A 15,621-nucleotide genomic window follows, 5' to 3' on the forward strand; every position below is an offset into this window, starting at 1 on the left:
CGCGAATTAATTTGCTTGCTAAGTGCTTGTGGGGAAAAATTCAGGCGAGATTTCCATCCTGTCAATTGACAAAGCTTTCAATGATAATGTTTGTATTTGTAAGTGCCGCTCATGATTGTATCACATGCTGCAAGGATAAGCAATAATGGAAATTCGTTTATCAAAAGAGTGATTACTTTTCTGATGTAATTTCAAATCTCGTGAATACTATTTCAGGCAGGATATTACAGAACGTGTTCAGGCATCTCGATTTTATACCTCGCCAATTTAGATCGTTATTCTAAGACATCGTAATGTTTTGCTTATTTACCTCTAAATACTCAAACGTGACTTAACTTTAAGTCTTACTTTAAAAGCCTTTCTGATGATAAATAGAACGGTGCTTTCAGGATTCGGTCTCTAGACTCATAAAAATAATCTTTGTCATTAAATAACTGATTTTCTTTTTCTTCTGTTGTACAGAATGGAGCGGAGGCGGCGGCAACGGCGAGTATCGTGTAAGAAGACAGCTGTCCGTGTCTTCAGACTCGAAACTCCTCGACGAAGGTGCACGGGAGGAGGCGCGGGTAGTCATGAGGCCGAAACGGCCGCCCAGGCCCAAGTCTGAGGCCTTTTTAGGGCCTCACGACCACTCCAACCGACGCACCAAGCGGTTTAGTGCCTTTGGGGTAAGATATTTCACGTAAAATGTCAAAAATCTGTGTAATGTAGATAAAAGGAGATGAATTACACACAAAAATCTAAACATAACACTCAGTTCTATAACGGTTTGTTTTTAAAACACTCCAACTACAGATTTACGCGAAAACAAACGCTCTGTTTGTTTACATCTCTCAAAGATAGAATTTCTCAACTACAGCCGAGTACTATTGTTGCAGTACTTCAACGTAAACAACAAATAGATTGTATACGCCATTCCATATTTATTTTCACTTACATTTCGCACGTCCGTATGCACGTAAATGTGAGAGAGTAATGATAAATGTCGGTGTATGTTGGTCGGCGGTGAGGCGTAGTGTTGCTAGCTTACAAATAGGCCGAGCAGGACCAACGGCGACGTTGATAGATCGTGCGATTAGATCGGGGAGTAATTCTGGGACTACGGTCATTTGTGATACTTTGTGTACAAAAACCTTTGCTGCAATTTCGTTTATACGGCCCTTGGACACAGCTATTGTTTCTGCCATATAATGTAGATTAGACCATAAACAATAGAGTGATTATTATTAAGTTTACAACAAAAAACAATTTATATAAATAAATGACGGTTGCAACACAATTCTTGTTTATTAAAAGCGATCGATTGAAATCCATTACACGCAGCTCGTCGATCAAAGAGCGAACCACTTAAAATAGTCCAATTAACGTTTCTTAACGCAAACTCAAGTATTTAATCTAGCGCGATTATTTTAACAGGCCGTTTGTATAATAACTGGAATCTTATTTCAGCATGTAAGGCATTAGCTAAGTTAAATATTTAGACAGGTAACGGGTGAGGAAAGCCGAACTTAAGTAAAGTATTCTAAGTGGCAATACTTCACAATATAAACTAATAGACATAAATAACCTCCGTTGTACTGGCTCGGCTTTTATGCGGTAATAAAATGGGCAATGTACGCAGCAACGATGCTATTTCATTTAGGATTCTGAATTATTATCTATTCATAACATTTTTATGCAATTTTGAAAGAGAAATTTTTGCAATAACAGTTTTTTTGTAGAGTCAGTCATTTTCAACATACATACATGAATCCTCTCAAACTTTCGCATTTATAAAATGTTTGGATTATGTAAAGGCTTTATACATGATATCTTCAACGACAGTGACACGCTACAATAATTTCGAACAATTTCCATCATCAGGCCAAAATCATGATGTTTGCGCGGTGTCGTAAATTACAGGATTAGCCGGCTATGCTCGCTATAATTAATGATTTGTCTGTCAACAGGGTGACTCTCCCTTCGGGAAATCCGAAGCCTACATAAAACTCGAACAACTCGGTGAGGGTTCCTACGCCACAGTGTATAAAGGTTATAGCAAGTGAGTATATTTTTTTATTATTAATGTTTTACTAGAATTTCTTTCGTATGTCGGTCAAAAATGTGGTCTGCCGCCATCCCACGGGTAAGATGTATTCGAATATCATGAAACTAAGACATTTTCTATCGCTCCAGTACAAAACTGAACATTAACACACTAACTACTAACTGACACATAAACTTTTGTGAAAACTGGTAGACCACTTTCTTTACCGACAGTATCTTTGTTAGACAAAGCTTCGATAAAGTACCAGCCATAAAAAACAATTCTAAAATTATTACTAATCCTGGTATTTCGTACATGGAAATTGGGTTACGAGAAAAAGCTGTCCTCTTCAATTTGCAGGATATGTTCCGTCCCACGTTTAGTTCGAGCTGTCTGACGGAATGATACGCGCCACGGCCACTAGCGTAGCACTGCAGTACTTCATAAAACATTATGTTTACTACTACATCCGATCAATATTCTACGAGGACAACTCACTCGAACGGACGAGAAACATAATCCTCTAATTTGGGATCGAGTTTTAATCCTAACGAAGTCACGGATTCTTGAGGCGAAACAACAAATTCCTAGTTAGTAGTTCGGTAGTTCCTATCCCGAGAATTAAGCAGTCCCTTGCCCTTTGCAAGTTTCGGAGTGGGGGTTGACGAGTTAATTGTAACTAAGTACAATGTTAAATATAAAGCTGCCTTCATTTAGTTCGAATCCTTTCGTTTTCAAACTCTGTGTTGCGTCACCCATGAAACTGTAGCAATAATAATTACAACCTTTGCCGATACTTCCCTTTGAATACAATCACACATCATAATGAGAAAGTGATCTAATTGACACAAGATAATTATTTTTTTCACAGTAAAAGTAATCAGCTCTATAAATATTTATGCATCTCGTAACGAACGTCAATATTTAAATTCGCGTCGGGTGAGTATTTCAAGTGGTTGCCATCGCAATCACTCGAGTAAGTCAAGATTATTCGGCAGCTTAAAACAGCTGTGCCTTTAAAGACTTTATCAACACAAATACACAATACATTATCCAATTCTAAATATAAGTTAGGAGCGGTTTATCATTCCCGCAAATTGAACAAACTTCAATTTGTCTTCCTCAGCCAAATCCTCCAGTGTATATTATTGGAGTCATCTGATTACTTTTCAACTTTTCTGAGAGTTACAAATATTTCTTTGATCTCGTACTTTACGTTTTATCTTTATACGCTTTCGCCAATCCAGGCTTTATAAAAAAGAACTTGTTTCGTCGTCATCCGCAAGGAATTTCACATTTATTGGCAAAAATGTCGCCTTTGTAGCGCACTTGTCATAGTCTCCGATTCCACTTGAAATTGTCCTTTGACGTCACCCGATATGTAAAGCACCGAGCCGTCACACAACTTTGTATGAAAATACAGCATACATTCCGCAATCCTTTGACCGAAAACACTGCTTACAGAATATCCAACTGGGATATTAGCTGAATATTTATCATTGGCTTTACAGCCTTTAACATTCAGCTCGTTAATTTTAATATAGGACTCGCGCCAAATAAAATTTTACGTTAAAAACTCTCGTATATTTTAGTTCCGAATTAATATGCTAAAACCCCGGTTCGCGGCGGGGTCAGGTCGAGTGGGGCAAGTCAAACGGAACTTGCAGTGTTCATTGCTCGTGAATATTGAATGAAGTACTTCACCTCTCTGAGTTGAGCGGTAATAAGCATGTTCAACTAGCCTAGATGTCGTATTCATGGCACCACAAGTTCCCTTGCAACACTGTGAATGCGACATAACAATTTCATAGTGCCGTGAACGCGAGTTCCTTACATCCGCTGTACTTAGTTCAACTAGCACTTACTAAATTAGTTCAAGAATGCCTTGAGATCGGGTTACATACAACGAGTATATTCTCGTACCCCATAAATGTCTTAAAATTTGTGGCGCTAAAAGCTAGTGCTGAAAGGAGTTGGCGACGCGACTAACTTATATATAAGCTTTTATGTCGACGTTAACTACGAGTTAATGTGTTAAACAACATTCTGCAAATGCTTTGAAGTTGATTACATTTTTGCTGTTGACAGGAAACTTATTAAATTCTAATGTCATAATCAGGCTGGTGCTTTGCTTTACGACGTCAAGATGTCTCGCATATAAATGAGCGTAGTTTCCTGATAAGTGCGCTAGACACATTGACATAATTACTTATATCCGTTAATAAAACATTAAGGTACTTCCTACCCTACTTTTTCCCGCACGGCATTGTCGTAGGTCGACAGGTGCGCGAATTGTTTACTTTTCTATGCCCTTCCAATTTCAATGGTCGGTGCATGTGATGCAAATGAAGCATAGCGTTGCATTATTTATGTTGCCTAGACTAACGTGTGAACTAGCCTAGTCGTGACCACGACCGGTATAAACAATGAGAAATAATCCTTATGGTTGTTTTCATTTTATTAAACGTGCCATTAGCACAAAACCTTATGAACGCTGTGCTGATAGTATTGTTTACGACTTGCTCTGCAGAAAAGCATTCCATTTCATTGTTTTCAACTCACAATTACGAAGGAGTTTTATGAAAGGTAGTTCTGAACAACCTATAGAAAATCGTACTGTTATTGAAAACATCTTTACTTCTCTTGACATACTAAAGCCCAATTTCAATGACAGTCGTTTCCGTAATCGATTGATTAAACGATAACGGTCCCTTCCTACGAAACGCAAGAATTTGAGTAAAATCTTCTTGTCTAAGCTTGCTTTGGGAATATACATCCCATATAAAATGTTTACTTTCGACTCTCGAGGGTTTTATTTAAGATACCGAAACAGCTGTTCTCCTTAATCAGACGTTTATCGTATAAGGGAAAATGGGCGTTAATGATCCAATCATTGTTTTAAAGAATCCTCACATTCTCAATAAAATAGCTGAAGATGTGTTTAGTGGGACATGGAGGTCTATCATGACGTATTATCAAACTTATCTCTTTGTTCCAGTTTAACGCAGCAAGTGGTAGCGTTGAAAGAGATCAGACTGCAAGAAGAAGAGGGGGCGCCGTTCACAGCCATCAGAGAAGCTTCTCTACTCAAAGAGTTGAAGCACGCGAACATTGTGACGTTACACGACATCGTTCATACTAGGGAGACGCTAACTTTCGTGTTTGAATTTGTGGTAAGATGAACTTTAATATTACAGAAGCGTTTCGACTTCTATGAAGTCCTGAGAGAGCCGTATGATCCTGTAACTTGGGACCTTGAGTGCTACGTTAAACTGATCTTGCTATCGATTTTTATCAGAATTTGCATGTACGTTTTTGGTGTCGTAACATAAGAGCAGACAAGATTTTAGAAAGAAAATACATTTATTTACATAATAAAATATACAGTGCTACTTTCAATGTGATTTTTCATTCTTTTGGAAATAACTAACTTCGTTTAGAACCTTAGCATGCTAGCTAAACGTCTGGTCTCACGATAGCTAACTTCTTGTAGCCATAATGATGTAAAACATCTATTTATCTTCAAGATGACGCACTTCAATGTAAATGTGATTTTGTTTTTACTTCGCCGTTTTTATTGTCAACATTTTTGATACAAAATTAGTCTTTGTAGTACTTGAAAGTGAAACTACAGTGTCTAAGCTGACATCATCAGTAAATACCGTTTTTGTTAATTTTCGACGAGTTTCGCTTTTATTGTGTGTGACACACCCAAGTTTGTGTTTTGTTAATTCGCACGTTGCTATGAATGATTGTTTTGGTAATTATGTTCAGATGTTTACGGTTTGTTTTCGATATAATATAACGTCTTTTTTCTGTGGTATGTAATTGTTAGGCATAATAGACAATCTTCTCGGAGAAATTACGTGACCTTTTTAGCTGCTTGCAGCAATAAAATGAGATGAATGCTTGATCGCCATATCATTTAAAGCAAACTAAATGATGACAGACATTTTCCTACTGGTTAGGAGTTTAACTGTAAACACATATTTTACGTACTTTACATAATGATATAGGATTTCCTGTCATGAAACCACCCTGAAATTCACAGTATACTCTAAGTTTAAAATTAATTTAAAAATTGTTTTGCGTAGGACACGGATCTATCACAATACATGGAGAGGCACCCTGGCGGACTGAATCATCACAACGTGAGACTGTACATGTTCCAATTGCTGCGAGGACTCTCTTACTGCCACAGGAGAAGAGTTTTACACAGGTATGTTATTATCTAGACTTCTATTATACAGAGAGAAGAAAGAAGAAAATTTTGTTTGTTTATACCAAGTAGGCTCATAAACTACTGAACCGATTTAGAAAACGTTTCGCTGTCGGGTTACACTATGGAAAAAGTTCCCCGGGATACGGGCGCAACTGCGAAAAACAGACGAGCTGGTTTTAAGAATAATGAGTTTAGCCTTTACTTCACATCAGTAATTCAAGAGCATTAGTTCTTTATTTTACTTTATGTAGATCCAACATCACAAACAATTTAGGAAATTATTTTTAGATGTATGTAGGTAAAAACTATCCTTCAGTTTTAGCTAGCTTTTAAAGTAAATTAACAGATATTTTGATTGACGTGACCTCAATGTAAGGCTACCACTAGACTGTGACTAGCCAGTATTCTAGAACTATATTTAAATATAGATCTTGTTAAAAATGAACATTAGTTGTAGGCGTTTTAATATAAAATTTAGTTTTTAATCGTGTTCCTACATACTTGAAAATTTGAAGAATGCCCCAAAAAGGCGACTTATATTAGTTGCATGCAATTTAATAAAATTAACCAAATCCAGAAAGAAAATTCATAAACTATTACTGAGTGTAGATAATATTTCTCATTCCTTCCAAAAGTTTACGTTAACGAATACATTCAATGTCTTGGCCACAATATATTTGAAAAATATTCACAATTTAGCCAGGCAGTCTGGAAGAAAAAAAAATTACAAAGTTTACAAGTTTACCCTAGGTCTTTCAGCAGCTATTTTAATATCGTCTGCAAGACAGTGTAAACACTGGCGTGCATGCTGTTCCCTGTTTGTTATAATAAAAGCTGTTCCCGTAATAATCCTCGCAGTGTATTAATTTATATTGTTATTAGTTCGCCGTGATGAGAAATATGTTTTGGTTATGAGAATATTTTAGATGTTCTTAGAAAAATGTTCTGTTAGGTGTTAGGCGTAGGAACATTTGCTTTTATAAATTGAATTAATTCCGTATATTGTTTTTTCTCGCGGGTACCCACTTCCTGGAAAAACTTCTAGCTAGACTGTAGGATATATTACCCAACAGTATTTTTTTTTACGGTTCAGTTCTACCATAGCCTCTAGGGTTTATTTTATAAGCAAGCGTGTACATTTGCGGGTTATTATAAAAACACTAATTTGAATAAAGCGACCAATGTTTGATTACATTTGTGAATATATGAAAAAAATAACTCATACGTGCATCAAAATTTCAAGCTAAAATTGGGATACATACGCTAAAATCTAATAGAAATGGGAGATAAATTCCATTACAGTATGTTCGCCGGCTGTGGACAATGGACAAATTTCTTTCTTCTTTCTTTCTTTCTTTCTTTGTCATATTCCATACTCCGTTAAAACGTTTTAAAAACAGTTTTGGTATTTATTTTTCCAATTTTAGGGCCTAATTTAATAGACGTCGCTTATTGAGTGCCTGCATGATAGTTAAGGGTTCGTCATAATAAAATGTTACCTACCTGTTATTTTTCATTTTTACACGAGTAGTGTATCAGCTGAATAAGGAAATAAACAGAAAGTTAAATATTGAACCGTCTACCTATGTGTAACCTTATTCAGCTGTGCTCTTTAACAGCCAGTTTCTTCATCAAAAGTAAAAGCCAAAGTAAAAGTCAAAGTAATGTCTAAAGTAAAAGTAACGGTCAAATTATTTTTTTCTATTAGTTTTGCTGTCACTTTAGCCTTGAAAAAACGAATTTGACCGTTACTTTTACTTTAGACATTACTTTGACTTTTACTTTTGATGAAGAAACTGGCCGTAACTGTACTATAGTTAGACTGTTTTTAATTTAGATTAAATGTAATATTTCTTTGTTAACAGGGACGTGAAGCCACAGAACCTATTAATAAGTTCCCACGGCGAGCTGAAGCTTGCTGACTTTGGACTGGCGCGAGCCAAGTCCGTACCGAGCCACACGTACTCGCACGAAGTGGTCACGCTGTGGTACAGACCTCCTGGTAAGTTTTTAATGCTTAATATTGCTTAAGATGGCATAGGTATCATTAAGTGAAAACTTTTGTTTTTTTGTGAAACGGATGGGAATATAAGACTCCTACTGACTCCAAAAAAACATTGTGGTCCAGTGCCATTGTAACTTTTTTGAATGATCACGTAACTCTAGTAGCAGGAAAAGTAGACTAGTACGAAATGGGTCCTAATCCGTTCTAAGGAATTAATGGCTGGATATGCCTACTTCTTGGTGTAGGAATACGTAGATAGTAGTCGTTACTCTCTTATAAAAATATGGGTGACGTGCTACCCGTTACGTCTATAAAGTGATTAAAACATCTTGAATTTGAGAACTTATTGGTTGAACTCGAATGATTTGTTCCTAGTCGAGCATGTCACCGTTCACAATAACTAGTCACCTCTTAAAATGATTTATTATTCAGTAAATGTCCAATAAAATCATGCGTTCCACCTAATTGCTTTAAAGGCATAACATACCTTCAGCTTTACTTTACGGCAATCCAAATAATATTTTATAGTCTACCATTAAAAGCTTCCTGGAGGAAACAAGGGTACTATTATGAGAATTTCTTGTAACTTAGCGAAATTAGAAATGACAGACAGGATATATTTAGCTAATGCTTTCCGAAGAAACTTTGCAGTAATATTGTGTAGCTGCCGGTCGTAATGTTGTCACGCTAACTAGGGAAGTGCAATGTTATTTGTTAGCAATGTGCAATATTGGATGTTTTTTGTTCTTCGTAAGAGGCATATCCGATTGATATACATTTTTAAAAGAGTTATGTAGACATTGCCACAGAGTTTTGCACGTCCATTGTGCTTACAAATACTTAACTTTTCAATAAATGGGGTTTCTATGATCTTCGTTTCAGTTTCTGACAGGCCCCATTCATTCACTCCCTTTTCCATAACTTCATTTAAGTCTACCATCTGAGGTACCATTTTACCTCACTTATGCATGTGTCTTGCAATAAAGTGCCTGTTGTAATTCTAAGAGCATTAATACGGACGCACGACCGTTATTTCTTTGAAGTGCTGAACAGGAACCAATAAGAGTATTTCATAGGCAATTTACTCTCAAACTTCAATAACAGATATATCAACTGTTTAATACGAATTTACCGAGTAAACACGCGCTGCAAGAATTGAATGTCGCACACTATCCCTAAATATACTTTTATGGCTGTCACGAGTCGTCATTTATCTTCATTTTTATATTCAGCCCGCCGTTTTCACGACCCTTACGAAAAGTCTGCCAGTGCCTATTTTTAACTTTGCAACAATTTAGCTATGTATTTACTTTGATATGTAAGCTGAATATGCGGATTGAGATTTGAAAATTAATTATCCATCTGTACCTATATACTTGTAGGGAGTAATCTCTGAATCTATTCATGTTGAAAATTCTTTTACCAATATTTATTTTTGCCTGTTGCGGAGTTCTCTTAGGGTGTGTGAAACCTTAGTGAACAGCTAGTTTTGATATAAAAGTTATACTAGTCTAGACGAAATCATCTAGCTACACATTAGCAGTCGTTTCGTCTAGACATAATGATAGGCCTTCTAAGTACAACTTAGCTGATTTCAGACTTGCCCTTTTTAAGTCACCTTTTACAATCTATTTTTGGAATAAGACCCTTTTTGGGGCATGTTTCGGCCAGTTACGCAGTTAGGTTGTAGTTTATTGAGAGACGAGGCTATGTGAGTACCATATAGTCAAGGTATTAAAAACTCAAAACATTTATTCGCTTGTTAGGGTAGTATTGATTGAGACTTTTTGCACCACTGCACTTATTTACCCGATCCATCCAGTCGCTGTTCATCATCTAGAACTCAAATAACAAATTATGTAACACATACCCCCGCACTCGAGGCATTTAATGATTACTTAAGTCACTCCTTAGAGGATTGTCAAAGAAATCCTTCAGTGTCAGATATCTAGGAATATTATTTTTCCTCCTACTCCAATTACAATGGGGCGAGTTGTGATGATTTCCGACTCATAAATAAGACTAATTTAATCTTCAAAATACCAGAATGTATTTTACTTACAGTGCCAATTTACTAAGGTCCTTGTGTTTTGTGCAGACGTATTGCTGGGCAGCACGGAGTACTCGACGTCGCTGGACATGTGGGGCGTCGGCTGCATATTTGTGGAAATGCTCTGTGGCGTGCCCACCTTCCCCGGCGTCAGGGACACGCACGACCAACTAGATAAAATATTTAAGGTCGGTACAAACTGTGTATCATTTTACAACTTTACAGGCTTATTAATAAACACGGATCAAAGTGTTATACAGTGTAAGTTATACAGTGAAATAAAGGAAAAACCATACATTTTCATAGCTTTCAACTTTGAAAAACTTTACTCCGTTTTTATTGATGAGAGGGTAAGTGTCATTTTAAAACGCTTTATTGGAATTGTTTAACACATAACGTTACATACCTGTTTTCAGCTGAACTTTTCTCTCTTGTCCGACTAACGTAGCATTTGCTCTACGCTGTTTATTAATTATTTAGCAAACCACTATCTACCTTGTATATTATGTAAAAGGCTGCCTTCATACACGACAGCATCTATTGAGATTTACATGTTAATACCGATATTGAAACTTGTCAGACATGTGTTACTTGGAAGTTTGTTGTGCTACAACTTCCATAACAATTGGTGAACCAAGATCGTCTTGCGAACTATCATCATTGCAATTGTTGCAAATTTTCTTATATTTTCCTATTTTATGTAAAATTTTTGTCATATTGTTACCCTAATATAAAGCAACTACTTGTCTTTCTTACCTCCTAACCGCAGCTCCGCGCTAGCCTGCGCCGAATCCCTCTCATTCCTCGCCATGCACTGGTAGACTCCTCTATCAGCTCTATGCACGGAGGATATCCGAATAATCTCGCAACGCGTCATACCTTCCTACGTACAAAACAGTAGTGTCATACATTTGTCATTGAATTTACACATATTTGGTACAGGTGGTAGGCACTCCAACTGAGGAAAGCTGGTCGGGAGTCAGCCGTCTCCCGGGCCTTAGAGCACACGTGTCCCGCTGGGGTCAGTGCGCAGCCCGGGCCCTCGGCGCTGCCTTCCCTCGTCTCCGCGAGGCAGGCCGGGACGCCGAGCGCCTTGCCTCGGCCTTGCTTCAACCAGACCCGGCGAGGCGTCTACCGGCCCAGAGAGCGTTGCATCACGCGTACTTTGCCTCGTTGCCGCCGCGGCTTAGGGATTTGCCTGATGGTGAGTGTTTTAGATCTTTTTTGTGATTTTTCAGCTGAGTTTAATTTGATTGCGTTTTTTTTATTAACCTTATTGAATTTTCTTGACGTTTATCTGGCCTATACTGGCCACACTTGACCTATACTATAAAATGGCATAACTTATGTACCTAATGGTGTGACTCCTGTTGGCAATCCTAATAAATTAAATAACCTATACTTTCTAAAATAGAGTAATATTTATCTTTTAAAATGTTCTCCAAAAAAGACGTAAATAATTTAGCGTGACTCAACTATTGTATATTTGTTGCAGAGGTGTCAATATTCACAGTGGAGGGCGTGAGCCTGCACCCCGAGACGCGGCACGCCACCATTAAGTGAGCGCCCCCGGGCCCCGTAGTCGAATCAATTACGCTTTTACGTTCCGCCGGCGCCACTACCAACCAACTATTCCACATAGTTCTATCGACATTTAAAACAATCACCCGAACAGGCATCCAATGCCGGCGACAGTATTCAGCTGATTTTTTATTCAAAAATCTCTCAACCCCCCTCCCCCCACGTCATTCGTTTGTTCGTCCGATGATTGCTTTGTCCTTTGTATTAGTGCTTGTTAAGCTTCCAACGGAATATCCATCCATATAATTCAATTATTCTATGGTGACAAGGTAAACTGATAGGTATCGAGTGTATGATTATAACTATAAATATATAAACAGAGCAGTGTGCCATGTATATCTATAATTGAGAAGAGTATGACGTATTATTTTAAAAGATTTTTATGCTGGAAATATATGCTCATAATTTGGTAAAAATTTTGAAGATGTTTATTTATATTTATTAAGGGATAATTGTCGATGAAGTTAACTCTAATGCAGTCTTATGAAACTATACGGTTTATCATTGAGCTTTTGACATGAGTTCGATTATAAATCGAATGTGAATTTATCAGATACCGATTGGTGATTTCCCATATGATTACGATGTATCGAGCAACGATTCGATATATAACCGCAACTCATGGCAGGAGTTATTCACTGAATCTTGGCGTTTGTCTAAATCTTATGCACACATTCCTTCCACGGTGCTCAAATAGTAAAGTTAGTGTGGCGAGGAGTGTCCAGTGATACCATGTGAATTGAACGGACGATAAATCTATTACCAAAATTATTTAATCTTCGCAGATCTCAAATATAATCAAGTGTGGGACCGTCCTACTGTAAATTGTAACGTGATAGGAAATTCGACGATTTATAAATAATATACTAATCAATGTTCTGAGCGAGGCGACGTAGAGTAGATGGAAGTAGGTTCCGTCTAGAATAAAGACTAGTGAAATTAACCAGTTTAGTGAATTTTTAGTGGTCCCACGACGTAAGGTTAGGCGCGCAGTGTAAGTTACGTAGCACCGGCGCATTGGCAACTTGGCAGTTTAACTTTACATACATTCATGCGATATCTTCATCTTGTTGGTTAGAACAAGTTATCTGTGATCTCTGATAGATATAGCCCCACAGAAACGTGAATACAAATTGTGCCAACAATTAAAATAAACGCTTCATAGTAATCCGGGTTTTATAATTAATCAAGACATTAGAATCGCGTCGTTTTGTACGTAGTCTTAAAACTAAAGCTAGTCTAGCGAAACAAATCATTTCTGTAAATAAATCGGTAACGAATAGCAATAAAAATCAATTAATTGTTACCTACGCTAAGACTAAGCGAATAAGCCTTAATCGAATCGCACTGAACGCACTGCCAAATATCGCGACAAAATCGATAATAAGTACTAGTAGAATCGAGTTGTCAGTGTGCGCGGGTTAATAAAATAAACACTAGAGAGCATAGATCAAGTTAGTTTAGTCCTTACCGAGCTTTAGAAACGTTTACACTGAGTGCCGGGGGCGGTACTTAGCGGAATTTAACAAAAATTGGAACTAAATTGAGCACAAAATTGTTTCGTCACAAATTGAAGAGCCGCCCCCGTCACTATCGAGTAGTTAATTCATAATACGGTTCCGAACACCAATAGTACGTAAATTGTATAGTATGTGAAACGCAATATTTTCAGTGTATATGATTTGTTGAGTTTTATTGTATGTAGTTTAGAAGGGCGCGGTTACGCTGAAACGTGAGTTCGTCTTAAGGTTAGCGCGGGTTGTCCATTATTGTAATATACGTTCGTTAATAATTGATTGTTGAAATGTTTACATGTTTGTAGCGACCCGCCGTAAGTTGCCTTAGGTAGTGTTTTTGTAAACTGTGTATATAGTTCACTACAAAAATCAGCGAAGTAATTTGACAAAATTAAAAAGAGGTGTGATTTTAGCCTTTATTTAAAGGTTTGTAATTTTAACAAATTACTTCGCTGAACCATAATCCCTGTATAGAAACTGTCGAATATTCAAGTGGTATATCAATAAATGTAATCAAATAAATGTATAGAATACTGAAACAGATGAAAGCCTGAATAATTCACCATTTTACGCGTAGTAATAAAATAGTTTAGCAATGAATTGAGCGCACTCGTGTTTCAGCGGCCGCGGCCGAGTAAGGGATGCAAAGTAAATAATTCACCCGTTGAGTGAGCACATACCTGTGTACGAGATTACGTCGCGCATTTATATTGAGAATACTGGAAATTCTATTGTATACATAATAATTTGCATTTGTACCATGTACTGACCGAGGCCGCAAGGCTCACGTTCGTTGCGAAGGAACGAATTGTATATAGGTATTATTAATTAATCAGTTAGTTGTTACGAGTTTCTTAGTTACGACAGTCCTATACGAGTTGCCATTGCCGTTTGTATGAGTTCCCAAGTACACGGGCGGTATGAGATTTATTTTAATTTTTAACTATCATCTTAGGTTATTTTCAATTTACTATGTTTTATTATTTTATGTATCACCGAAATTGTCCCGCTACTGATTTAGTTATGATTCTTATTTTAATTATTTTTTGTAATGTATAAACAATGTGCTTTTACTCGTTTAAAAGAATGTAAATACGATATTTGAACTGATAATAATAAAAGTTTTTATTTCTTAATGAAACGCTGTGTTTTCCTTTCCCGATCTGCCTGCGATTGAAACTCCATTAATAACGAGCTTAATGAGAGACTTATCAGAGCTCTCGTTAAATTCAATTAAAAGAGTTAGTCTTACAGCGCACTTCGTGAAAAGTTAGCAGTAAGTATAATTTTAGTGCAACTACGTTTCCGACCTCATTTGCCGTTCGTCGAAAGGAGATAAAGCCGCAGCATGAATGATATTAAAAGGGAAAAAAGTATAATAAAATGATAATGTCTGGGTTTCTCGTGCAATGTGAAGAGAGCCGTGAAATTTCTGGCGCCGCGTGTTGGCTGTTCGCCAGGACTCGAGCCATATAATTCGGCCAATGAAAGTCGGTGCCATGTATAATGAACCCACAGAGTTAGCTTGCTATTACGTCAGCTAAGGGCCTAGGCCTAGGATGATAGAATTTTAAATACATAATTAGGTGTCCAGTCTCCGAATAGATTAACAACGATATGGACAAATTACTCATTACCACTACGGTACCGTATCGTGTCTTGTCGTTTTTGACGATCTGTTTGACAGTAAACAAATTAAAATGCGTCGTGCTTTTTTGCCACATCTGTCTGTGAATAAGTATAAAAAGTAATTTATCATACCTATATCATTACATTACACCTTGTCCGGGCACGACCGAATGAACAAGGGAAGAAGACAGCAAAAACGACAACTTGCACAAAACCTAACTTGCATATTCAAATGCAACAGACAGTCACAGAACCATTGCTAGGTACTTACTGTTACATACAAGCCATTTTCTGAGAAGACTAGCATTTCAGAATAGCTTGACGACAAATAAGTCACCCTTTAAAATCAAGTCAGCTACAATTTAAATTAAATTCCTATCTAGGATAGTCAGTCCAACAACTGCTTAAAGTTTAATCTACCAGTTTGTAAGTAAAAAGCCAGTATTATCACACCTCGGGCCAGGCATGGGGTGGCCCTATCTATCAAACCCCATCGTAATTTGAATGGTTTTCCGCCCTAATTGTCACCCTCCATAATTATGGATGGCCGATGAAAATTCAGCTATTAACTGAAAAAATATTTTTGGTGAT

General features: G+C 37.2%; 1 protein-coding gene across 4 annotated transcripts in view; it reads left to right on the plus strand.

Annotated features, from left to right (window-relative positions):
• The window catches only part of LOC110381934 (cyclin-dependent kinase 14), a 65,354-nt gene extending 50,812 nt beyond the window's left edge, over positions 1–14,542 (plus strand). For all 4 annotated transcript variants that reach the window (XM_021342368.3, XM_049850888.2, XM_021342369.3 and 1 more), the window contains 8 exons: positions 463–668; positions 1,950–2,041; positions 5,025–5,199; positions 6,121–6,245; positions 8,114–8,250; positions 10,352–10,491; positions 11,246–11,507; positions 11,799–14,542. In XM_021342368.3, the coding sequence (XP_021198043.1) occupies positions 463–668; positions 1,950–2,041; positions 5,025–5,199; positions 6,121–6,245; positions 8,114–8,250; positions 10,352–10,491; positions 11,246–11,507; positions 11,799–11,866 (1,205 nt within the window). In that variant the 3' untranslated portion in view covers positions 11,867–14,542. The remainder of the gene's footprint in view (positions 1–462; positions 669–1,949; positions 2,042–5,024; positions 5,200–6,120; positions 6,246–8,113; positions 8,251–10,351; positions 10,492–11,245; positions 11,508–11,798) is intronic.
• Positions 14,543–15,621: the final 1,079 nt, after the last annotated feature.

This window comes from Helicoverpa armigera, chromosome 11 (genome assembly GCF_030705265.1).
Source record: "Helicoverpa armigera isolate CAAS_96S chromosome 11, ASM3070526v1, whole genome shotgun sequence".
Classification (NCBI taxonomy): Eukaryota; Metazoa; Arthropoda; class Insecta; order Lepidoptera; family Noctuidae; genus Helicoverpa; species Helicoverpa armigera.